Below are 25,962 nucleotides of genomic sequence, written 5' to 3' on the forward strand. Positions count from 1 at the left end.
GCCAAAAAATGTGTTGTCATCCCCTTTGGGAAAAACCTGGTTCCCATGAATTACCACATTGATGGTAGTCCACTGAAGACAGAAGGCGTTATAAGAGATCTGGGAAGACAGATTTACAGCAACTTCTCTTTTGACCACCACACTGCCACTCTGGTCAGAAAGTCCTTCTATGTGGCATATCTCATTACTAAGGGTTTTGCATCCAGGAAGAAAGAGGTCATGGTCTCCCCTCTACTCTTCCCTCATTAGGCCAGTCGAGTACAATGCCCCATTTGGCATGTACCTCACTAGACACCTGCAACAACTGGAGAGGCAAAAAAGTAACACCATCATACTAGGTGACTGGCAGATAGCCTAGTATGAACCTATGAACCTATGAACCTCACAAAGATGATCTTAGGCCTTAAACACTTGTCCTATATGAACAGACTAAAAAAACTCCAACTATTCTCTGTCTCATATCGCCTACTTAGAGGCAATCTCTGCTTGACTTACAAAGCATTGTCTGATCCAGCTATGTTAGAAATGCTACATCTAAAGAAATCCCAATCCCTCCGCACCACACACTCCAGAGACTTCAACCTCATTACCACAATCAGCAGAACGTGCTGGAGGGACAGGTTCATAACCCCGAGACTGCCCATGCTATGGAATAGACTTCCCATACATGTCAAACAGAGCACCTCATTGGCCCTCTTCAAGAGAAATCTTGATGAGTGGATGGGAAATAGAAAATTCACCCCGGGATCACTCCAGTGGCTCTACTCGACAGAGGTACTGGGAACTAAGGTCAGGTGGCATGATGCCAGGGTATCTTATGGGCTAGGCTTGTAAAGGCTCCAGGGCAATTAGCCTAGTACACACCTACGAACCTATGATGATGTGGGATCCGACTGTTTTTGCTTCGGATCAGAGAAGGTCAGATCCAATTTCTTTTGAATTTTAAGACGAGGTTCCAAAGCCACAGCAGACTTAAGGGAGTGGGGAGGAGACTGTTTTCTTGATTCTTTTTGTTCTGAAGAGGTTTGGGAAGACTTTGCAGGGTTTTGAGCCCATGGAGCAGAAGAAGAAGGTGGCAGCAAGCCCTTCAGAACTAATTTGTTTTTACAGTCGCTAAGGGACCTGGAATTAAAAGCTGAACAAATGGAATAGTGCCTATTTAAGTGAGAAGCTCCTAGATAACAGACACAGCCCCTGTGGGTATCAGAATTAAGAAATGCACCCATTTCTTAAAACCTGCCATTTTATTTCCTGACATGTCTGAAAAAAAAGGAAAAAGGACATTTTTTTTAATAGATTACCAACACTGGTAGGGTAAGGAGAATACCCTCTACAGAGTAGAAAAAAGCAAAGGAGGAGAAAAGAAAGTACCAGCAATGGCACTGAGAGCTACCTCAGGTAGAAGAGAAAGTAGAATTTGAACCTAATGTAAAGAATCTTGAAAAACTAGGTAAGGAAGGTAGGGTGATGAGAGAAAATGGAGTTTCCGAAAAAAAAAATTGAAACTGAACTCAAAGAAAAAGGTTATAACACCCCAAAAGGTCTCTATGTAGGATCTATGTCTGTACAGAGATGGCAGCAAACAAGATCTGAGGTATAGCAGGTTGACTGGGGCATTACGGATAAAGGAGAAGCTTGTGAGTTGGATCCGAGAGTCTAATAAATGCAGCCGAGTCAGATACGATACCCAGTAGTTGAATGAATGAAGAGGACATCATACCTTAGTGTTCTTATGAATACTGAACTACTTCAAAGTAGATTCACCTTCAGAGGTGGTCTACATTTGGAATTGAAAAAAATACTACTACCTTCAGAATAATATTCATTTTACATTCCATGGTACGTCTACGGAATAAACTCCTGATACATTAGGTATTTAAAAGATGGTTTATTCTATGAATCCCGAGTTCTTGATCTGATTGGTCTTACGGCCTAGTATGCAGTACAAGTAAATTATGCAACATGGTTTGACTTTACCCTTCTAATTCCAACATTTCTATATTATGTTGCAATTTAACAATGTAAGTGATACACTAATTTCCTTTTTAACTTTACTGTTAAATAATCAAGCTAGCTACTACTCAAAAAAAAAAAACAAACAAAAAAAAAAAACAAAAAACAAAAACAACAGTTCTACACAGAAACCTATGCTTTTATCCTTTGCATTTGGAAACTTACTATACTGCATTTTGCAATAATGTTAAACCATTAACACAAAATATATGTATGAAAACTAATTTTGCTTACGTATATTTTTCTCTCTGTTTCTTTCATGGGCAAGAAAAACTTAATTAGATTTCTATGCTTTAGTTCTCTGTACATTTTAAAATAAACAGAACATGTTGAAGTTCACACTCAACACAGTTCCTTCACTATTTAGCAAGTTCACTTTATTGTCTGCACAGTCCTCACCCTCTTGGCATACCAGCTTCTGGTTCAAATCTCAGGTTTTCCTCACTGGTACAAGATAAGTATTTTTCTTTTTTGTTTTTTTTAAGCTTTCCCACTAGTTTGAACAACTGACAGTGGGACTGATATCATCCTTTAATGCAACTGCTCAACCAGTTCACTTAAGTTCTAATCTTTCCATTCCTCATCTTCTTGCAGTAGTGGCATATGGTTTGAATCCATGCTTCTCCAAATTTTTCTGGTCTGATCCTATGCCTCTCTCTGTTGTTCCGGCATTTGTTTTGAAACAAGGGAACAGTTTTATTGGTACAGTCTCTTATGAAACATTCTTAATTGTGTAGGATCCAGAAACCCAAGTCCTCCTCATCATACTGACTGGAATTCCATTAACTGAACTTTATTTCCTCCAAAGATGGATCTGTCTCCATATATGTTTTTGACCCCCCTGCTAAATTTATAAAGACTGCTGGGTATAACAGTTTGAAATTCACCCCAGCCTCATAACTCTTAATGACTGAAATAAACTATAGTATAAAGTGATCAGCCATTTTCCACAAATACCCTGGCAATGCTAATGTGCATCATCTTTCCTTTTTGCCAAAGGAGTTTCAGAATCATCTCCTTTGGCCGGCAGGGGTGCATTTTAACCAATATGGATTTCAGCTTGTTTCTGGTGGTTAAATTAAGAACATAAATGCAGTAAGTCCTCTTAATTAACAAATCTTCCTAAGGAACACCAGTCCATTTACTTATTTGTGCCTTCATAAAGTTAACCCAGTTCACTTTTTCCAACTTCTCTGGTAATGTACAAAACATATTAATAGTGTGTCTTCTAAATCTACCATTTTCTGAAATATTTCTTCATTTGATACTTCAACTTTTGGCATTCTTGCATTCATTTCTTTTTCTGACTACTTCAAACTTAGTTTGTGTAGATTAATGTGTGTGTATATATCTTTAAGAAGCAATCCGAGGGCTTGCACAGGTGTATAAATACTGAGCAAGTGCGAGCCTGACTGCCATTTTGCAGTAAGCTGCTGAGATGTAAGCATGTAAGGTCTGTCTGTTAACCAGTTTGTATTTTACGATGTTGCTATTCATCCTGATGTGTTTCTATGTATTAAAACATCTAAATGAAATTCCTCCCCTGCTTGTCATCTATGTTAGAGAGGGACAAGCGACATGGTGTCAGAAGCGGCACGTCTAAAACAACTTAAGGCCAGGATGGGAAGCAGATTCTTCAGTTTAAGATTGAGAGGCATTAGGAGGCACCGCATGTGCTGAGAAAAGCACTTTTGGCTAACATCAAGGATTGAAACAATACTAGTTTCATGATCTTTAATCGTACTTTGACTTAGGAATGGGGTCCATTCCCATCATGGTATTAGAAATCCAAAAGATTTGGAGAAATTTTGAGGGAAATACCCAAATTTAACAATGCTGAACTTCTAATAGCACTCCTAAAAATCAGCAATAGGAAAACAATATGTTTAAGAGCAATTTATATACTACCAGGGAATAACACTGATACTGCTGAAAACATTCCAAATTGGATTTTCCAACAACTTAACAAAAGAAACTACATAATATTTGGAGAGTTAAATGTAGACTGGCAACTGACAAATTCCACTACCCCCACTGAATCCATAAACTTGTACAACTTCAAACAATTAATAACCACACCCACTAAAAATAATAAAATTTCAGGGATACACAACATTAAAACAAAAAAAAACAACAACCAGCCAGTGTCCAACAAATGCTTTTATAATATCAGCAACACGGAATTGCGATGTGGGCATCGTTTGCCCCCATGTATGCAAATTTGACTATGGATCTATTTGAGATAGAGCATTTATATAAATTAAGATTTTTTTCGAATGTATGTGGTGAGATATTACAGATTCATCAATGACCTTATCTTCCTGGTTGACGGAGGTCAGGACATGGTGCATGAATTACAAAATAATAGATTTTGTTTGGAATTTGATGGATTAAAAGTGGGTAAAAGAGTCTCCTTTCTATATGTAGTGGAGGCTGTTAGTGATGGAAAGAGCATTAGTACAATGGTACAGAGGAAATTTGAAGAGGGTATTCAGTATTTACAAGGACAGAGCTGCCATCCACCAAATACTCTCCATGCTATACCATATGGGGAGTTTTGCGTTTATATAGCCTTTGTAATAATGAGGTAGAGTTTAAAATTGAAATCAGGAGAATGGTTGATACGTTTAGAAATAGAGGTTATAGTAAAGAATTGTTGGATGAATGCTGGGAAAAGTTTGTGGTGGATGCAGGAAAAGGAAATGGTAGAAAAGGGACGATGGATGCAGGATGTTAAATCTACATATAGTAAGGGTGAAAATATTTATTTTGTCACCACATATGGCTGTTTTAGTTTAAAGTTAGTAGAATTGGTGAGATTCTATTGGGGCTATCTTACATCTTTGAGAGATCACTCCAAGTGGGTAAATGCTACGCCTATGACATCTTACAGAAAGGGAAGAAGTGTTTACACACTTTATAGTTCAAGGTAAATTTGTTGTCCCCCCAATAATATTTTAAGGAGTGTAACAGATTATGGAAGTGTACCCTGTGGGAAGTGCACAGCTTATAAGTATGTGGTTAAATGTTTTTTGAAAATTAATAGCTCTGTTTCCAGAGTTTAGGTCAATTTAGTTGCGACACAGAAGATATTATATATGCTTTAAAATTTCCCTGCAATAGATTTTATGTGGGGGAGAATAAGAGGCCCTTCAAGGTGAGGTTATTAGAACATATTAGAGATATTATTATAAATAAGAAAGAAAGTTCTGTAGCTGAACATTTTAATAGGTTTCACAGGGGGGAGGTTGCTGGTTTACAGGTACAATTTTAGAGAAGATGTATGTTGCCCAGTATGACAATGTGTCCATAAAGAATTAACTATTGTTCAAGGAATCTGTGTACTTTTTAAAATTTCACACTTTGGCCCCTAAGGTATTAAATTTAGACCGTAACTGGAGATTTTTTATTTAAATACTTAACTGAGTGTGAAGTGATTTACTGGTACTTGTACATAAGGCAGGTGTTTTTTATGATGTTTTACTCCTTGAAGTCTTTGGCCGAAACATTAGAGATTATTAAAGGGTTTGTTGGAGACTGGCTGGTTATTTTTTGTTTTAATATAACAGTTTGGTGGTGCTTTGATATACTTAACATTAGACTGAATCCTTACAAATAAAACAAATTGACAAAAGTAGGTTGCCTTTCACATAGCATAAGTGACCACATACCAATATATGCCATCAGAATTCACAATAACCTATGTAAACATATTACCTATAATCAAATATGAAATACAACCAATTTCAGGAAAGATATTTTCAACGAAACACTACAACAATATAACCAGAATGTACTTAGGAATACTGTCACTGGATGATGCTGTACAGCATTTTAATAACATATTCTTATAGACCTTAAATAATCTAGCACCAGTACATAAAAAAAAAAAAAAAAAAAAAAAAGGAGTAAAGTCCAACCCTGCACCATGGCTAAAAAAAGAAACAAACAAAAAAAAAAAACTCAAGCTAAAAAGGGCTAAAGCTTGGAAAAACTGGTATAAAAATAGAACTCAAAATGCCTTCCAGCAATTTAGGTATCATAGAAACCTTGCAAAACTCCATGTCAAACAGGATAAGCAAACATACTATACCAATCTACAAGACAACATCAAAACAACCCAAAACATTTTTGGTCATCACTAAAACTACTCCACCCTGGCAAGACCACCACTCCCTCTCCAAAAACAGACAATACAAAAGACTATCCCCACACAGTTTAATTCCTACTTCATACAATCATTACCTCTGTTAGACACTAATACATCTGCCCCCATCTCTACCCCTGTCCAATCAAAGCCACCCATAGCTCTTCAGTTTTAGTCCAGTGCCCACCTCACTCATAATGAAGTTGCTCCTTAAACTAAAAACTACTTCCACAGCTATAGAACAACTAACATCAGACTACCTAAAAATGGCAGCAAAAGTCAGCCTTCCCTTTGTCCATATTAACTAATACATCCATAACAGAAAGATACGTCCCATCACTGCGGAAGAAATCCTACATCATACCACTGCACAAAGGTGACACATCTACAGAGTTTCAAAACTACAGTTCAATAGCAATTTTCAACCCCACTCTCCAAAATATTAGAGAAATGCATTCATACACAGTTGATGCAATACCTAGCCTCAAATAAACTGCTCTCAGAAACACAACATGGTTTTAGACCCCAGCACACAGCATCACTACCGCTCTACTACATTTTATAAATGTAATAAACCAACATAGAAACAATGGCCTGCTTGTGTTCACCATGTTCCTAGACTTATGAAAGGCATTTGATACTGTCTCGCAACTGCTCATTCAACTCTCCTCGATAGGACTTACACAAAACTCCTTGTCATTGTTACTTAATTACCTATCTGGAAGGCAACAAACCTCGTTCTTTCAACCAGTTACTATGTGTGTCCCTTAAGGCTCTGTCCTGGGTACTCTCCTATTTAATATATTTATTAATAACCTTCACACCTACACTCACCATGCTAGTTTAGTTCAGTATGCAGACGACTCAACATTAATATGTGCAGCCTCAGCAATAAACTCCAAGACATTACCCAAAAATCTTTTTCTTCTCTAGAAACCTGCCTCAAAGAATCAAACCTCCTACTCAACCCCAAGAAAGCTAAGTTACGCTTTTTAACTAATAATTTTCCAAAGGCAAAAGCAATCTTTCACAATAAAGTCAGCAAACAATACTGTCAATGAAAGTGTAACTCACAGTAAACTTCTAGGCATTATAATAAAAAATTACAATCTGAAATATGACCAGCAGGTATTGCACACCATTAAATCTACACACCAGAAACTAGGATCCATTTAAAGGATCAAGGGATTCCTTACAGATACAAACTATAGCCACCAACTCTCTTATATGCTGCTCTTATCCTTACAAACTTAAACAATACTCAAAGAGAGAAACTCACCTCCTGCTACAATAACATAGCTAAATGTGCCACCATTCTCCCTCATAGGAGCACCATTGTCATAGCTTCCCACCATTGTCATAGCTTAAAGCAATTAAACTGGTTTGAACTGCACAACTACCTAACACACTCACAAACTCATTCACCATCCACAAAAATGCCTTGCACTAAAAAATATGATTACTGCCCTACTGTCCAGCAATGGACCTACATTCTAGTAACAAATTCTTACTACTCACAACTAAGTCAAATAATGTTGCAAGAAACTCCCTCTACTCCCAGTAGATTGCTAAACTCTGGAATAGCATCCCCACACAAATAAAACTCTCCCACAAACTCAGTAGTTTTAAACCACTGCTTAAACAACATCTTTACCAATCCTAGTCGTGCACATGCTCATTACTAGGTTTTAAGGCATTGTGCTCATCATACGATACTCTCCAAATACTTCCCTTAAACAGAATACTCTCAAATTCTCACTGAAATGACAAAACACTATTTATATATACAACTGCTGTCTGTACAATCCACTAAGTTGCAAGTGTGCTTTCTCTTTAGTAACTTCTGCTTCTGTAAAATCCTAGAATGTATAAATGTAACTCATATATGTTCATAAATGTAAATAGAAATGTAACTATTTTGTGTTTAACTGAAACTGGTACAATGCAATGTAAAAAAAATAAGATTTTCTCTCCAGACCTCCACTGAAAATGAGTATTACCCAGTCGGACTTTCCCAGTAAACAAAGACAAATAAATAAATAAGTAAATGACCAGCAAGATGAAGAGAGCTTTACTTCTCAATCTTCTGGCAATAACAAACCTCATAGAGAACTCACCAGTGAAAACTTTTCCATTGTTCCAATGAAAAATGCCTGAGTGGCAGAAAAACAAAGCTCAGAAGCTATCTAGAAGAATCAGGAGTACCAATGCTATGTGGTCAAGATGATCAGGAAGAACACCCGAAACAATGTGAAATTAGTATAGTTGTAGAAAAACTGTAGAGTATCAATTTCTGTAGGTGCAGTTTAAGACGTGAACTGTTTTCTGCAAGAAGAAATGGCTAAATAAGGATGGACGTTTACTGAATGTGTTGAACAAGTGTGAGGACTCTAAATCATAAACCTCACTTAATGTTACTAATGTTTAGAAGGACACTGAAGGGACTGGTGATTAAAAAAGTAAAACAGGTTTAATTCCTATTAATATTGGCATTAAAAATCAAGATGGAAACTGTATGGTATGCAATCAGAAGTATTTTAAATGTAAGGTGGGAAGAGTTTTATGACAGAGTGATGTACATCCTAGTGATATTAAAGGTTAAAAGTACTTTTTATTCAACTGCAATGCATCCAGGCTTTCAGCTGTAACAACTTAAGAGCAGCTGGAAAGAAGCAAGTTAATGTTAATATAATGCTGTGATCTTGTGCTGCTGGTGATGTAAAAGTGTAGTGATCAAGTTACAGGTATATTTAAAAATCATAACTTACACTCAATTATCACTCAAGACATAGGCAATATCACATTATCAACATTTCCACTTAAAAACATCATATATCATATTTGCTCTTTTATATAACTAGCAATCCAACAATTCATAAATTGCTCAATTCCTGCATGCCTTAAACCCCAGTCCTCCTCCAAAACATTCTGCAGGTATTATTCCCACAATTTAAATTTTTTTATGTAACTTGCTCCTACCCTTTTCTAAAGATCCCACTTCCAGTTCTTTTATCTTTGTTACATTATTTGATACTTCAAATACTGTTGGTTTAGACTGATTTCCATGTTCTAATAATTTTTTTTTTTTTTCGGCAGTCACCAGAATTAAACTTAACACAGCCTTACTATGTTTAGGCGATTCAGATCCTGTTTCCCAGCTCAGAGCAATCATTGTCTTAGTTCCCCTATTTGCAAAAGCAACATTCCTAATGGAGTATTCTGTAGGGAATTTTTAAAGTCTGCCAACTCAACATAGTGCCAAAACATATGATCTGATGTTGTCAATCTTCATTCATTCTTGACTAATGGGACTCTGTTCGATCCTTGGAACCAGCTCGGCTGTTATACAGCTCACACCAGCCAAAACAACTCTTGCGCTAAGACTCTACCCACACTGCCCCTCTCTCTATTACCTCAGATTGTGCTTGCCGCTCTGATATCAAGATGGATTAGCTGATACTCTCCAGCTAAGTGCTTCAATTATACACTCTTTTCCTTAAGACAGTTTCTATGCTTTTAAGTAGCTTCCTTTTCTTGTGCTACATTTAGTGCATTTAAATCATCTCTCTACCCTTCTTACCCAACAGTATTTTGTGTTACCATTGTTGATAACTTTCTCCTTCATCTTCTGTACCATCACTGGTATTTCCCTCCTTTACCATTTTTGGTATTTATCTGCCCCTTCAGTGTGTATGTGTGGTGTGTGAGTTTTCCTTTTAAATGGCGGAAAAGCAGAAAGGCATGTTGGGTTTCAAACAGTGCCAGGATTGTGAAAGAAAGATGCCCAATTCAGACGGGCATCTTTCATGTGTATATTGCTTGGGTGCACCCCATTTGGAAACAAACTGTAAGATCCGCCAAGGCTTTAGTCTCGGACGATGGACAAGTTTGGGAAGTGGGTCTATGCATCACTGACCTTTGCTCTTAAGTCCTTGAATTTCATGGCACACTTCACTAGACTCCAAAGGAATCTGATAAAGGAGCTATCAGATACCCTTGTCACAGCTGTGTCTGACTAGGTATGGGATAAGGTTGCCTCTCAGCTTACCACCCGAAGTCTACATCGAACTTGTCCATGCAGGTCATCGCTCATGCAGCCGAGGGAATGGCCAGTGCAGTGGGTTCAGGCATTACCATAAGGCACCACGCCTGGATGCATTTGTGTGACTTTGTGGAACCTTTCAAGTCTTCCGTCATCAATGCTCCTATTGACTGATCTTCCTTATTTGGCCCCAAAGTCAGAGAGACACACTAGCTGGGTGCAAAAAAGGTGGAAAGACCCTTTCTACTGTGGACGTTTGTTTTTCTACTCCTCAACAATCCTACTCTAGGAATCAGAGGAGTTTGAAAATGTGGTTTAAAAAGTCCCAAGGGCCTTTTTAGACATGTGGTGAATACTCCCCTCGGGGCAGAGGGGGGGGGGGGTTTCTAATGGAAGATGCCCTCCCCGTGGCAAAAGTAGCCCATGAATTCAAGGCTCCAGAGATGACTCCTCTGGACAGTCCTACCAGTGCTCCTGAATGGAGGCTCAATTGCTTACCTCTGAAAGCAGTCGGAGGAAGATTTTCACTATCAGACAGCCTGGCTATTGATAATTCTCTGCACCCAGGTGTCTGAAGTTACACCCAAAGGTTACCACATTCCCTTTACTCTCTTTCCAAATTCCCCAAAAAGAATCCCCAATGTTCCACCTAATCAGTAGGACCAAGCAGCAGTAGAGATTCAAAAGCTGCTGGAAAAAAGAGTCATCCAAGAAGTCCCACCAGACCAGAGAGGATCTGGATTTTACTCAAGATTCTTTTTAGTGCCAAAAATGACAGGGGATTGGAGACCAATTTTAGATCTCAGCCTTCTGAACAAGTTTTTTTCTGCAAACAAAATTCCAGATGGTCATGGTTCACTCTATTCTTCCCTTTCTACAGGAAAATTATTGGATGTGTTCTATAGACCTTCAAGACGCATATTACCACATACAGACAGACAAATGCTCCAGAAGACTTCTCCACTTCCAACTGGGAGCCAGTCATTTTCAGTTCAGAGTGCTACCTTTTGGTTCCACCACAGCCCCCAGGGTGTTCATCAAATGCATGGCAGCAGTAATAGCTCACTTAAGGGTACATGGATTCCAAGTGTTTCCATACCTAAATGACTGTCTCTTCACAGCCCCCACCAGGCATCTACTGCTTAAAGCCACAGGCTTCATATTGCATCTTTTCCAGTTGTTGGGCATTACGATCAACAGAAAGAAGTTGCAGTGGACTCCAACACAAGACCTAAAATAAGGACACAAGTACAGTTCATCATATCCAAAGACAAAGTTCCGGCTCTTCTCATCCTCCAAGCCCTAGGATCTATGGCAGCGACCATAACTTTAGTGTCCCTGGCAAGATTTCATATGAGACTGCTTCAGTGACTCTTAGCTCCACAATGGTCGATACTGATGAACCTAATGTCTTATCTGATTTTAATAAGAAACCACTGCAAGCAGGATCTATCCTGGTGGATGAAGTCAGATGAAAATCTATGGTGCCACACCTTCACTCCCTCTCTGCCCGTGGCCATAATGACCATGGATGCTTCCCACATCGGGTGGGGGTGGGGGGATTATCTGGGAAGAACAGTTCAAGGTACTTGGTCCTAGCAATAGTCCAATTTGCATATCAATGTCCTGGAATTGAGGGCAGTGCTTCTACAGTTGCAAGCCTTTCAGTCTGTCCTTCCTTCAGGGACGATTGCAACTCAATCAGACAAAATGTCAGTAGTCTGGTACATCAACAAACAAGGCGGAACCAGATCTTAACCCCTGTGCTGGGAAGCTCTCAGGATATGGCAATGGGTGATCTCTTCCAACTGTTTTCTAACAGCAATGCATATTCCGGGAAGCTGCAACGTGATAACGGACACACTTAGCAGATGCATCCTCCTGCCTCACGAGTTGTCTCTCAATCTCATGGTAACTATGAAAAACTGTCATTGTAGGGGCTAGCCTTGCTGTGTCCTCTTTGCCTCCCCAATAAACAACAAATGCAATAGCTATTTTGCCTTAATTACCCCGCAGGGGGAGTCCCTGAGAGAGACACTACTCCTTGATTGGCCCCAGGGACTACTTTATGCCTTTCCCCCATTCCCTCTCATTCCCCTGTTCTTGAAGAAAGCCCAAACATTGAGATGCAAAGTGATCCTCATTGCACCCTATTGACCACATCAAGTCTGGTTCCCCTTCCTTTGGCCTCACCTGATTCACCGTCCTTGGATTCTGGACCCAGTTCCAGACCTGCTGTCTCACACGCAGGGATTGGTGCATCCCAACCTTCACAGTCTCAAGCTGACGGCTTGGTATTTCCAATTCCATTAATTGTCAAGCAGAACAGATTACTCTCCTCAGTAAAAAAAATCCTTCTGGCTTCTCAAACTGTCCACCAGAAAACTCCATCTTAGCAAATGGAAGAGATTTTCAATTTATGCATGTATGAATAATTTAGATCCCTTTTCAGTACCTGTTGATGGGGTCTTGGAATTTCTGGCTTCACTTTTTGATTGAGGAGCTTCTGCTTCCACCATCAAGGTCCAATTAGCAGCCATTTCCAATTTTCACAATGGGGTTTGACGATCATACTTTAATTTCTCACCGTTTATACAAAGTTTTCCTTAAAGGCGCCTTACATCTAAAGCCCCCACTTAAAGATCCTATAGCTCCATGGGATTTGACCCTAGTACTACATTCTTTAGTTCTCCAGTCCTTTGAGCCAGAAGCTACTTGTGATCTCAAGTTCTTATCATGGAAAACTATTTTTCTGGTGGCAGTCACTTCTGCCAGTAGAGTTTCTGAACTGCAGGCATTATGTGTGAAGCATCCTTATGCGATTTTTCATATGGATAGGATTTCATTGAGAAACCATCCTTCTTTTCTACCTGAGGTGGTCTCAGACCTAATATTAATCAGACAACTGATTTGACCATCTTCTTTCCCAATTTTTCAAATAAAGGTGAATATTGCTTGCATTTACTAGATGTTCACAGACAGTTACGTTTCTATCTTGACAGAAACAAACAGTCTAGAAAATCAGATCAATTATTTGTGTCCTTTTCAGGTTTAACTTTGGGTAAACCTATCTCAAAAGTTACCTTATCAAAATGGCTTAGGGACTGTGTTACTTTCATTTACAATCATTATAACCACAAGTTGCCGGTACCGGTTAAAGCGCATTCCATCACATTTATATCCACGTCAGCTGTTTTCCATTTCAAGGCATCCATGGAAGACGTGTGCAGCCGCAACATGGGATACTCCCCCATACAGTTATCACTCATTACAAATTGGGTATGGTCTCCAGGGCTCTATGGTGTTCAGGAATACCCTTCCATTGGGTCACCCAGGACTTAAAGTAGCTGGAGACTCTGTCCCATTTGTCAAGAATGAATGAAGATTGACATCAGATAAAGTTATGTTCTTACCATAACGTTCCATCTGTATTGTTGATCATTCATTCATGGTGTCCCACCCTCCTGGCCCCTCCTATGGACTTCTGGAGATTTGGACACTTGTTCTGGGAGCATTTAGGTTTCAACTTAGACATGCCTTCTGTTACCTTTCTATACTTGGCTGCAAACTCGATCTGAGGTAATTGAGTAATTACTTGTAAGATTTAAAGACATAAAATACAATTTTAATACAATGACTAAATAGCCTCAGCTGCCTATATTAAAATTCAACCAACACTTAAATCAATACAAGACTTATATAAACTTACAAAATAAACTTTAAAAATCACCCCATAGATGAATCTTTACTGTGATTTAGCTGCTCTCGACTTCAGAACAGGCTGAATATTTATTTATTTATTTATTTGCATTTGTTAACCGGGTTGGTCCAGCTGGGTAAGAATTACCCTTTTTCAGTGGAGACCTGAGGGGAAAAGCCCCAAACAGACATACAAATACATACGAATAGAGACAAATTAACAATATTACAGAGGAAACAATATTATGGGTACAGTGGATAAGAAAAACAAACAATGAAAGTTTGAGAATATGAGTAAGGTAGGCCAGAGGCATGCATGCAAAAGATTTATGAAAAGGTGTTCTGAGCAAGATCTCTGAATTAAGTTAAAGTAGGCAAAGAAATGATGATTTAGGTGTGGAGTTAGTAGTGTGGGAGTTTCAGGTGGGAGCATGCATAAACGTTAATTCCTGGGTAATACATGGCACGTAGCTTAAGTTGCCATCTAAGTTCTTTATTCTCTAATGCTGTTTTAACATCCCCATCTAAGGGGCTTAAAGTGATTTGGTCCAAAATTAGAAATTTAAACTTTGAAAAAGACAGACAAGTAGCTGAATGCTTAAAGCATTAATTTCATTGTGCTTAGAAATATCATAAGTGTTTGCATATATATATATATATATATATATTTTTTTTACAAAGGCTGCATTCAGTTTTCCCTACATAAAATGCAGGGCATCCTCAACATTTAGCAAGACACTCCACTAGTTTGGAATGACAGTTGCCTTTGCAAAAATATACTTTAGAATGAACACTGTTTTCTTAAACCAAACTTCTCTCCAAGAATAAATGAGCACTGACTGCATGTACCACACTTTACATTTCTTTTCATGTTCGAATCTCTGACTACTCAAATCTCCTTCAAACAATTTTTCATGTTGAATCCAGTCTTGTGAATGAATAGGGGTTCTCCCCCTAGGTGGTTAAGCACACTGGGACTACCCTTAAAAATGTTCCAGTTTTTCAAATAATGTTTTTAATTTCAGTTGACTGAGAACTACATTGAACTACTAGAGCTTTTTCATAGTTTTTTGCTAGCGGGGCTTGGATATTAGGGGGTAACTTAATACCCAATAATGGCTAATATCTAGCACCTCATTCACCATCTACTTTATGTCTAACACTTTGTGCCAGGAAGCTAGTGTAACCCGGCCAAGAACATATTAACTATCTTGTCGAGTTCTCCCCCTAAATCTTCACAGTGAGACATCATCCTTGCTATACGTATACACTGTCCTTTCATCAACTTTTCTTTTGGGCTGGGGGTGGCAGATAGAAAAATGGGGATACGAGTTGCTAAAGCTTGATTTCCTACATACTTCAGATCTAAATCCTCTGTCAGTGTGACAAATGAGAGTGTCAAGATAATTAATCTCATCCTTCCCAACATAAGTAAATTTTAGACAGAAGTGTTGCTCAAATACTCAATAAACTTAAGTGAATGTATCTCAGGCCCACTCCAAAGAACAAATATATCACCCAAAAAAACTTACATATATTGTTATATTAGTAAAGAAATTAGAATTAAACAAAGTTATTCTCCCAGTCCAGTAAAGCAAGATTTACAAAAATAGGGGTGCAATAGGCCCCCATAGTAACACCTCTGTTCTGTTTAAAGATTTCACCTTCAAAGTAAATTGAGTTATTTTTCAAGACCATACACTAAAGTTCTAAAATTAAACTAATCTTATAATTTGAAAATGTAGTACACTGGAAAATACTGTTATAAAAGGCCTCTAATCCTTGTTCCTTAGCAATGACCGTATATATAAGTCCGTCACATCTATTGTAAGGAAGAGAAGTTCCTGATCCCATAATTCAGCATTTAATCTCTCCCCAAAAATCCCAAGAGCCTACAATCAAATATGGAACTTCTCTATATATTGGTTTTAGCCACCTATCCACACAAGCTGCCAGGGGGTAAATTTATTTTTGTAAGTTTATTTGAAGAATCAGTTTTAACAACTTTGTCCATTTTGCTTTAGATTTCAGCTGTACTGCATGTTAATTTTAAATCAGTTTTCTCAGGATTTCCCCCTATTAAAAAAAAAGTCTGCAACTCAGTAAGAATAATATAGGTAACCAAACTGAGCAAACACATAAATAACTGTCTTATGCAGTATTCCTTGCTTCACATCCTTTTAGTCATTTATTTAATATATTTAATTATAATAACCACGTATGCATAACTTATTTATTTTATTTTACATTTGTTGACAGGGAGCAGTCTGACTGAGCTGCAAATAGCCCATTTTCAGCAGAGGCCCAAGGAGAAAAGCTCAACAGAAAGGTACGATACAAAAAAGCGATTACAATGATAATTTCAATATTTACTGTTATTAAACAACATTATACAAGTTACAAACATTTAAAGGTAATAATTTCTAACGCAGATAATGTGAGATATAATTATATTATTACAGTAAATAGAGTGTTAGTTCTATAAAAACATTAGTTACTTACTTACTAGAGATGTTTGAGGGGAGGTTTGTAGGAGTTAAGCTAATGGACAGGAAAGTGTAAGTTAGAAAGTGATAGGCAAGGTAAGGAAATAAGTACTTAAAGCTGAGCAGAGTAAAAGCCAAAGTAAGGGATAGTGGTCAACTAAGGGGTAGATTATATAGGGAAGGACAGTTTATGGGGGATGTGTACAGGGGCAGGACCAGAGTGTATTTAAGTATTCCTTTGTAGCTGATTTGATTTTTTTGGCTTGAGTTATTTGTCTGGTTTGGAGTAGAAGCTTGTTCCAATGAATGGTAGGATGATAGCTATAAAGATTACTACCCATTTTAGTCCTAGGTTTGTGGATAAACAGTAAATCTTGTTCAGAGCTGTGAACCGATCGAGTGGGAGAATAGTGAAATATACAGGAGGATAGGCTAGGGCAGTAGAAGGGTTGGTATAATAAAGAATGTAAAATCTGGAAGTGAGAGAGAAGAAGCAGATTGGGTAGTTCCAGTCAATTTAAGTGTTTAAGTGAGACACAGTGATGAGTTTTATAAGTATCATGGGCAGAGCATCTAGCTATCTTATTATAACTTGAGTTAAGTTTTGCTAGGAGTGTGGTGTTGAGGTTTGTGAGTATTTGAGAGCCATAGAGAAAACTATGTAATAGATAGGTATGGGATAGGGTTACTTTAGATTTGTTGGTGAGAAACTTTCTATTTCTGTAAAGGAAGCCTAATTTTTTATGGGTCTTCCTTATGCAGTTATTAATGTGCAAGTCAAATTTAAATTGATCATCTACAGTGACACCTAAGAGTTTGGTACTGGTTTCAGCTAGTATTGTATCTTCAGTATTTCTGGAATCCATTTTTTTGTCATGTGCCAGCATTTTGTTGTTTTCACATGCTGTGTAATGTTTCAGCAGAGGAAATGACTCCATCAAGGTACCTCCTAACACACTGATGCTTGGTGACTTTGACTACCCCACCATAGACTGGGTGAACTATTCCTGCGCTAATGCACTCGCCCAATGATTCCTTGACTTCATCGGTTCTAACTCACTTGATGAGTTGGTTTTATCCCCCACAAGGAGAGATAACATACTGGACTTGGTTCTCACCAACAAGGGCAATCGCTGCACCACTCCCACAGTACTGACCTGAAAAACTATCACCCCATCAGCTTGACAAATCTGATCTGTGAAGTCATGATGTGTAATATTCTGGATCTCATAAACAAGGACATGGGCAATCTTCAAGCACTCGACCCCACTCAATTCGGATTCGTCAGGGGCAGATCTTACCTATTGAACCTAACTGACTTCTTTGAAGACGGTCACCAAGGCCTTGACTTGGCCAAGGCCTTTGACCCAATCCCCCACTCGGGTATCATCAAAAAGCTAACACAACTTGGTGTTAATTCCTATTTAATCAGATGGGTGTCCAACTGGCTCACAGATAGGACCCACAAGGTTAAAATAGGTGCTGCCACATTTGATAGCTGATCTGTCACTGGTGGTGTTCCCCAGGGTTCTGTCCTGGGACCCCTACTGTTTGGCATATACTACTGGGAGGTCCAGGCAAAGACAAAGGGCCTGTGGCTGACAAAGGTTGCGGATGACTAAGATGGGTGCTTTCATTGACTCCCCAGTTGATGTTAACATACTACAAGAGAGCCTCACAGCTACAAATAACTGGTGCCAAAGTCATGGCCTTAAGTTACGCAAAAAAATGTATTATCGTACCATTCGCAAAACCACGTCCCCTACTGATTACCACATCAATGACAACCCCCTAAGCACACAACCTGTGGTGAGGGATCTGGGTACTCAGGTTGACAACAATCTCGCATTCAACCATCATGATGTGGCAGTGGTGGTCAGAAAAGTCTTTGACTCAGTTCATCTCATAATTAAAGGGATTGCATCCAGAAAAAAGGAGGTTATTACCTCTCTGTACTCATCCCTTATTAGACCTACAATTGAGTGTAATGCGCCGTTTGCTATGTAATGCTCCAAACACCTGCACCAACTGGAAATGCCACAGAAATACCTCACAAAGAGAATCCATGGCCTCCAACACCTATCCTATGGGGACAGGCTTAAATCACTATCATTGTACTCTATCATACAGAATGCTTAGAGGTGATCTGTGTCTCGCCTACAAGGCAATGTCAGACCCTGCCCTACTGGCGATGCTGCATATCTGTAAGTCTAACTCCTTGCATATTACCTGCTCGATGGGCCTAAATCTTAACATGCGACTTCAACAAAACCTGCTGGAGAGACAGGTTTGTCTCCCAGAGGCTGCCCCGTCTCTGGAATAGACTTCCTATACATGTCAAACAGAGTTCCACACTGACCCTCTTCAAACACAACCTTGATGAGTGGATGGGAAACCATAAATTTGTTCCAGAGGTTCCACCTTTGCCCCTCATTGACAGGGGCGACAGGTGCTGACTGACGTTTTTTTTTTTTTTGGGACAAACTCTTGGCTAGGCTTGCAAGGTCCCCAGGGCCATTAGCCTAGTAATCTCTATGATCCTATTGGAGTTTTATTGAGAGACATTATAGAAAGAGTAGATATGAGATGGGTAAGAGTTTTTGGAAGAAAGAGAAGGAGTTGTTTTTTTTTTTTTTTTTTTTTTTTTTTTTTTAGGGTTTAGGATAAGTTGGTTAGTGGTAAGCCAGGATTCCACTGATGTAAAAGCAGCTTGAGTTAGAGAAATGTGATCAGAGGGAGAGTCAGAGAAAGTAAGTACTGTGGAGTCATCTGCATATTGTACAAGAGATGACTTGGGGGCAAGAAGTATAGAGTAGATTTGTAAAAATATTAAATAGCAGTGGACCAAGGATGGAGCCTTGGGGTACACTCATTGTTATAGAGAGAGAAGGGAATAGTGCTGAGAGCCACTTCACTGATTGTGATTGATCAGTGAGACAGCTGGAAAATCAGGTGACAGTATCAAAGGAGAAATTAAGATTAGCTAGTTTGGTCAGAAATAGTGTGTGTGAAACAGTATCGAAGGCTTTAGAAAGGTCTAAGAATAGGCAGGAGACCAGTTTGCTGCTATCACGAGCAAGGGATATAGTGTTAGTAAAAGAGATCAGTGCAGTGGTTGTACTGTGTTTTGGGTATCCATGCTGAGTAGGAGTAAGTAGATTTTCTTGTAGTAAATATTGAAGCGTCTGCTTGTGTATGCATTTTTCAAGTACGTTTGAGAGAGGAGACAGGATGGCTATAGGTCTAAAGTTAGAGCTATCATGTCAGTTTACACCTTTGTGAATAGGTAAAGAGTAGAATTGTTTCCAGATAGATGGAACTTTAGACTCAGTAATAGAGCAGTTAACGAGGACAGATACAGTAAAGGCAAGAGTATCAGCAGCTAGCTGGAGAAAGAGGGAAGGAATATTATCAGCAGAAGTGGAGCATGGGTTTAGTTTAGAGAGTAAGGATTTAATATACATAGTAGATACATGCTGGAAATGAAAGGTTTAGAGAAGTTGTGACTTGAAGGTAGGGCAGAGTGATTAGAGTCTTCAGCTAAGAGGGGATCTGTTTTGACCATCTTTGTAACAGTTTCTATAAAGAAGGTATTAAAGATAGTGTCAGTGTCTTCAGGTGTGTTATTTGGGTAGGGATTGGGGGAGGAAGGGTTGCCAGGGTGCAATATTTGGTTGATTGAATTCCAGAATTTTTTGGGATTAGATCTTAGAGTTGTAGGAGGGTTAAAGTAAAATTCCTTTTTATCCTTAGCAATTTGTTTTTTTTTTGTGCGGTTTCTAAGTTTGCTATACTTTTGCCAGTCAGAAGGGAGTTTATACTTTATCCAGCTTTTCCACAGCCTGTCCCTATTTCCCATTAGGAAGCGGGTTATCTTAGATGGAGATATTTTGGATTTTATTCTAACAGTACAAAGGGGTGCAAGGGAGTTTAATATATCAAGAAAGACAGTGTTAAAAGATTGGACTGCTTCATCTAGAGTAAGTTCTTTAAGGTGGATCCAGTTAATTCTGGAGAGAAGGGTGTTAAAAGTTTCAGTGGAGAAGATGAATAGTTTTCGACAGGTAATGTATCTATGAGGTCTGGTGAAGTGAGGGGTAAATCTAGTAACTTTTATAGGACAGTGATCACTAAGGGAGTTGGATAAGGTTCCAGGGCTGTGATATCTGGTAGGGTCCGAGACTAGTATCCAGTCAATCAGAGTACTAGGAATTTGTGAGTTGTTAAAGTGTGCAGGTTCTGATATAAGTTGTGTGAAGCCATGTAAGTTAATGTAAGAGCTAGAGTTAGGGTCATTTAGAGCTAGCCAATTTATATTTACATCACCAAGGAGGATACTTTCATTTGAGTAGTGTTCTGTAAGATGAGAGTAAGTTTTCTAGTATAGGAGTATTCTACCCTGGAAGAATATATCTGGCTACTACAGTGATAGTAGTGAAGTTGTTTGGTTTAAGGTTAGCTGCCATGATTTCTGCAGGAGAGAAAGATGGGATGGGTTCATTAAGATGAGGGAAGGTTAGATGGTTAGAGTAGGTCAAGGTGAAGTATATTTTACCCTTGGGGAAGAATGTCTCTATCCTGGATAGAAGGTTTCGGTAAGGGCAATGACATCAGGGGTATGGTTAGCAATCCAGGCATGGAAATCACTTGTTTTATTGAGTATACTTCTGATATTCATTGAGAAAAATGAGATGTGGTTTTTGGGTGTGATGGGAACATGCTAGTTTGGAGGGATAGATGTTTTGGGGAGGGAGGGTGTGAGAGGACCAATAATGGGATGGATATCTCCTGATAGGAGGAGGTAGATAAGAAGAAAGGGAGACTTTAGTTTGTATATCTGTATGTATATATATATATATATATATATATATATATATATATATATATATATATATATATATATATATATACATATATAGCAACAGAGGTGTTGACTTTGTACTTAGTATATATAATGATGAAGGGAGATATTTTGATCCTTGGAATAGGAGTATCTAGGGGGAGTATATAAGAGGTAATATCTATGGATTGTTGCAGAGAAGAAAAGGCATAACCTTGAGAATTTGTAGGGCTATTGAAGATTGGTGTTAAATAAGGATGGAGGGCAGTCAAACTTGAGAGCAGACAGAAATAATAAAAGGTGAGACAGTCATTTTTGGGAGTTAAAAGAAGTCAAGTAGCAGTTGGGTTAGTTAGTAGTATATAATAAAGACTACAATATAGGATTTAGGTTAGCCAGTAGGGGGAGGTGGACTATAAAGAGAACTGGGATCTATAAGAGATACAGGTGAAAGTAGTGAGAGTGAGCATGGGAGAACAGTGACTTTCTGGCAGAACAGGAAGGGGTGTGTCTACAGGAAAGTATAAAGGAAATGATAATGGGGGGTGGGTAGAGAAGCGAAGTGAGTCCGAGCGTAGTGAGGGCGAATGAAGCGAGGATAATCCCAAGCCTCGAGCTACAAAGGCAAAGTAGTCAATCAGTCATTAGTGAAGAAAGAACAGCGAGGGGGGGGGGCAGGCTGGGAGGATAGCTATTGAAGGTTGAAAGAAAGGAGCAAGAGTAGTAGCTACAGGTTACCAAGAACGTCAGAGGTAGCAAAGAGAAGGAGATTCACAACAGTCCAGGACAAGAAGAGAGAGAAAGCTGAGCTGTCAAGTCAGCAGAAGGAAGGAATATTATGGAAGGTCCCCAGAGACAGGGAAAGGAACAGTCACAAGGACCTTGCAAATAGGAGCAGGGCCGGTGAAGGTACAGGTATAGAGCAAGGGCAAAGAGTAGGGTTTTGAAGTTTAGCTGCTGCCACAGTGACAGCACTAGGAAGTTAAGCAAGTTGTACAATGTCATACAGCAAGTAGGTTATAAAAGCTACAGTCCTTTAGTGGCTTAGATGACAAAGTCACATATCTACAGCTCTGTACTCATGTAAGTCCAGTATAAAATAACACCCATATTAATGCAGTATCAATTTCTCCTTTGGAGACAGCTGACCACTACACCCTTTGATCTCTAGGGGTTATAGCCATACTACTTGACATGGTTTGATATTTCCTCTTTGATTTAGAATACATATATACCCACAGGTTCCAATTCTCATAAATGGGGATAAAATCTTCATTGCCATCTACACTGCTTAGTTACATAATCTTCATAAAGTTGATATGTGGAGTGTGGAGAGCACAGAATCAAAATGTTCCAATCCCCAACATGGAAAACAATTACTGTATCAATATAACACACTTGCATCTACATAGTAAGTGAATAATTATAGAAAAAAGGATAACCCACATTACCATTCCACTTACATTTCTTCTGCTGGGATACGTGCACCCACACTTCCCTAAAGATACTGTAATTTTGTGGCCACTCAAAATTTCTAACTGCAAGCCACCCTTACTTTATAATATGTATGTTATATTAGGCATATTCAATACATGCAGACCTTAAACTGCAATCTAAACTAGGTAAACAAAAGTACAGTTTCCATTGAGAGAGAGAGTTAATTTTAGTTTTCTGTCAGCACTGCACAACTGTATTTAAAATGATGTATATTAAGCATAACTAATGCATTTGGAATAGTTGAACATCTTATCTTGAATACACACCAAACAAAGGCTGTATCAACATTTACTTTAAACATGACTTTCAACATCCTCTGATACATTATTTAAGTGCATACAAGGCCTCATGTCACAAACAGAGGAAATAAAAAAACAAAACGTACTTGAAATTATAAGGTGTGGTATCCGGTCTCAGTACACCTTGAGTTTGGCTGTGGTCTGGTCTGTAAAGAGGATTCATGTAGTCTGCCCTGTTTTTCCACAAGTTTGCCCAAAGTGAAAAGGTTTTCTCCTGAATGCTGATAAAAATAAAAACAATATCCTCATTATGTGAAAGGCATTCAGAGGTTAAAATTACTAATCAATTGTAAAAAGTACAGCAGGTTGGGCCACTCCCAGGCTAACAGCTGCATTCTTTTACCAAATCAATCATATTTCTAGGTAATGCTGGTGGGGATAAAAGCCCACATTCAAGACACTGCCTACAAATAAGTGGTGCACTGTAAACAGGTGCCCTAAGCTACAGCATGCAGCCATAGCTTCAGCCTACTAAGACCACCCCTTCCCTCAAAATTTTTCCGAACAACAAACTACACTATGGAAGGTATCTTAACATGTCATTATCTGATGTTTACATCCTAGTAAACCAGGAGAGTCCAAATGGGAAGCGAGATGGAAATCTCAATTACAGACACAAAAAAAACATTGTGTAAGAACATTCCATAGCAAGTGTGAATAATTAAATATGTCACAGGTTCAGTAACAGTAATACATACAAATAAAGACAAATAACAAGGACCATGAAAACGTATTATATTCTGGGACAGACAAGAACATTCTGGAAGCAAGTCTGACTGCAGAGATTAATTGACACAGATGGACTATTTCAGGCAAGTTAAGAGGACAGTACAAACACCAGATGCAGAGTTTAACTTAAAGCAACAGGTGTAGTTCCAGTTTCTTGAAGAATTACTTTTTACTTGCAGTCTCACATGCATGTGTGAAAAAAGCTTATTGCTAAGCCCTCAATCAATCAAGGAAGATTTAGAGTCATCATACCAGTTTCTTTTGGGGCTACAAACAAGGCTGGCAGTAGAAACCCTTAATTTACACAGTCTGTTTCCTGTTTATAATGCTGGATAAAGAGGGACAATTATCCTTGCATACTAGTTTACATGCTAGCCTTAACAGGCTAGAAAACCAATGGATGTTAATTTTAATCTAGTACAATTTATAAAGCATTAGACAATAGTGAGATTTCCCCTTGCTGTCATATGGCAAAACAGGCAAATTAGTAAGTTTCTGCTCCATTCTGAGTTGTACGGATTGTTGAGCACTTGTTAGAATATAAGCAGAACAGGCAGAGAGGGGCGGAAAAAGGACCGAGCAGCAGATACTTTGCATAATCAGACAGATATGGAGGAGCTTTGTATGAAATCCTAATTTCTGGATTGCTTGGGATATTACTGCTGGGACTCAGTGTGATATGCTGCACTTCTGTGCACGACATAAGTGGCTGGTTGGCACTCTGTGGAACTACAGAGACATGAAATGTTCAAAGTGAGAAAGGACAGCTTCTGTGCTGCTGGCTGTGCTCTGGGGTGCATAAATGAGAAGAACAGCAACTATTTAAACAGACACGTCAGTGTAGTGAAACTATGTAAGCCAGACACATCTATACAGTGAAACACATGCATAGAAGGGCTAGGCACATTCCTTAAAGAGGTCATGTACCATACTGCACAACTCTTACATGACCTGAAAAATTGAATTTGCAAACCCATGCATCCAAAAAAAATTGTATCTAATAGCTATGATGTGTGTGCTAGTACCATCCATCAGCAGGAAGGCACAAACCACCACATAAGCTATGTAGCCATAAAATATTTGCAAATGAAGTGCTTTGGTATATACCTATGTGGACACCTATTTCATGTATAAAAAGAGAGGAAGAGGCACATAGGAAAAAATGGGAAAGAAGCTAGTGGAGGGACACACAGAAGGGGCATGTAAAGGGGCGCACAGGAAGGAGGAAAGCAGAGCAACATTTTTGGTGGTGATAGTGCTTTATGTTTTGCTTTAGAGAGTGAGGGGGAAAAGGGGATGGGTGAAAGGAAAATCAGAGTAGGAAAGGGGTAGGATAGTGTGTAGGGGTAAGCAGACAGATACACCTACAGAACAACACAAAGAAAGTGGAAATGCACATATTAGGATGGAGAGACATGAAATGTACAGAGAAAAAAAAAGGCTGGACAATGTACTTGGTATGGGGTGTGACACACCTGGATGAGGATGAGGTTGGGAGCATACAGCAGCATAGTATCTGCCACCCTATATGTGACAAAAATAACTGTTAATCACCACATGATGCATCAGGATGGCCAATGGTATGGGCCACACCCTCCCCCTTGTGACCCAGTGGTCAGAGCCGACCAGGTGGGCAATTATGCTATCTGCTGCAGAAGGCTCTCCATCTGGGCCACATACATGCCCATGAATGTTACCACTGCAGTCTCTATCACCTGCTCTACCAGAGTGTGGGCTACTTGGGTTCATAGGTAGGTACTAGGCTATTGGCCCTAGGGCCTATATAAGCCTAGCCAAAAAATGTACCCTGGCTTTTGCCACACAAGAAAATTATTTTCCTGTGCCCCTGTCGAGCAGAGCCACAGAAGTGATCCCTGGAGTGAATTTCCCATTTCCCATCCAATCATCAAGATTTTTCTTGAAGAGTGCTAATGAGGAGCTCTGTTTGACATAGATAGGTAGTCTGTTCCAGAGTATGGGAAGTCTCTGGGACAGGAATCTATCCCTCCAGCATGTGTTTATTGTGGTGACAAGGTTTAGGTCCCTAGACCGTGTAGCTCAGAGGGATTGGGATTTCTTTAAGTGGAGCATGTCCAATAGCTCTGGGTTTGACATAGCTTTGTATGTTAGGTAGAGGTCGCCCCTGAGTAGGCGATATGTGATGGAGTAAAGCTGTAGTTTTTTGAGACGGTCTGCATAGGGCATCTGTT

The 25,962-nt window shown here is 39.0% G+C and overlaps 1 protein-coding gene across 1 annotated transcript in view; it reads right to left on the reverse strand.

The window, feature by feature from the left end:
* Positions 1-25,962, reverse strand: part of MTMR7 (myotubularin related protein 7) — a 901,754-nt gene that overhangs the window by 121,574 nt on the left and 754,218 nt on the right. The window contains exon 12 of the mRNA XM_044062411.1: positions 23,110-23,244. Within this exon, the coding sequence (XP_043918346.1) occupies positions 23,110-23,244 (135 nt within the window). The remainder of the gene's footprint in view (positions 1-23,109; positions 23,245-25,962) is intronic.

Source organism: Protopterus annectens, chromosome 2.part1 (assembly GCF_019279795.1).
Source record: "Protopterus annectens isolate FY-2018-M chromosome 2.part1, PAN1.0, whole genome shotgun sequence".
NCBI classification, from domain to species: Eukaryota; Metazoa; Chordata; order Ceratodontiformes; family Protopteridae; genus Protopterus; species Protopterus annectens.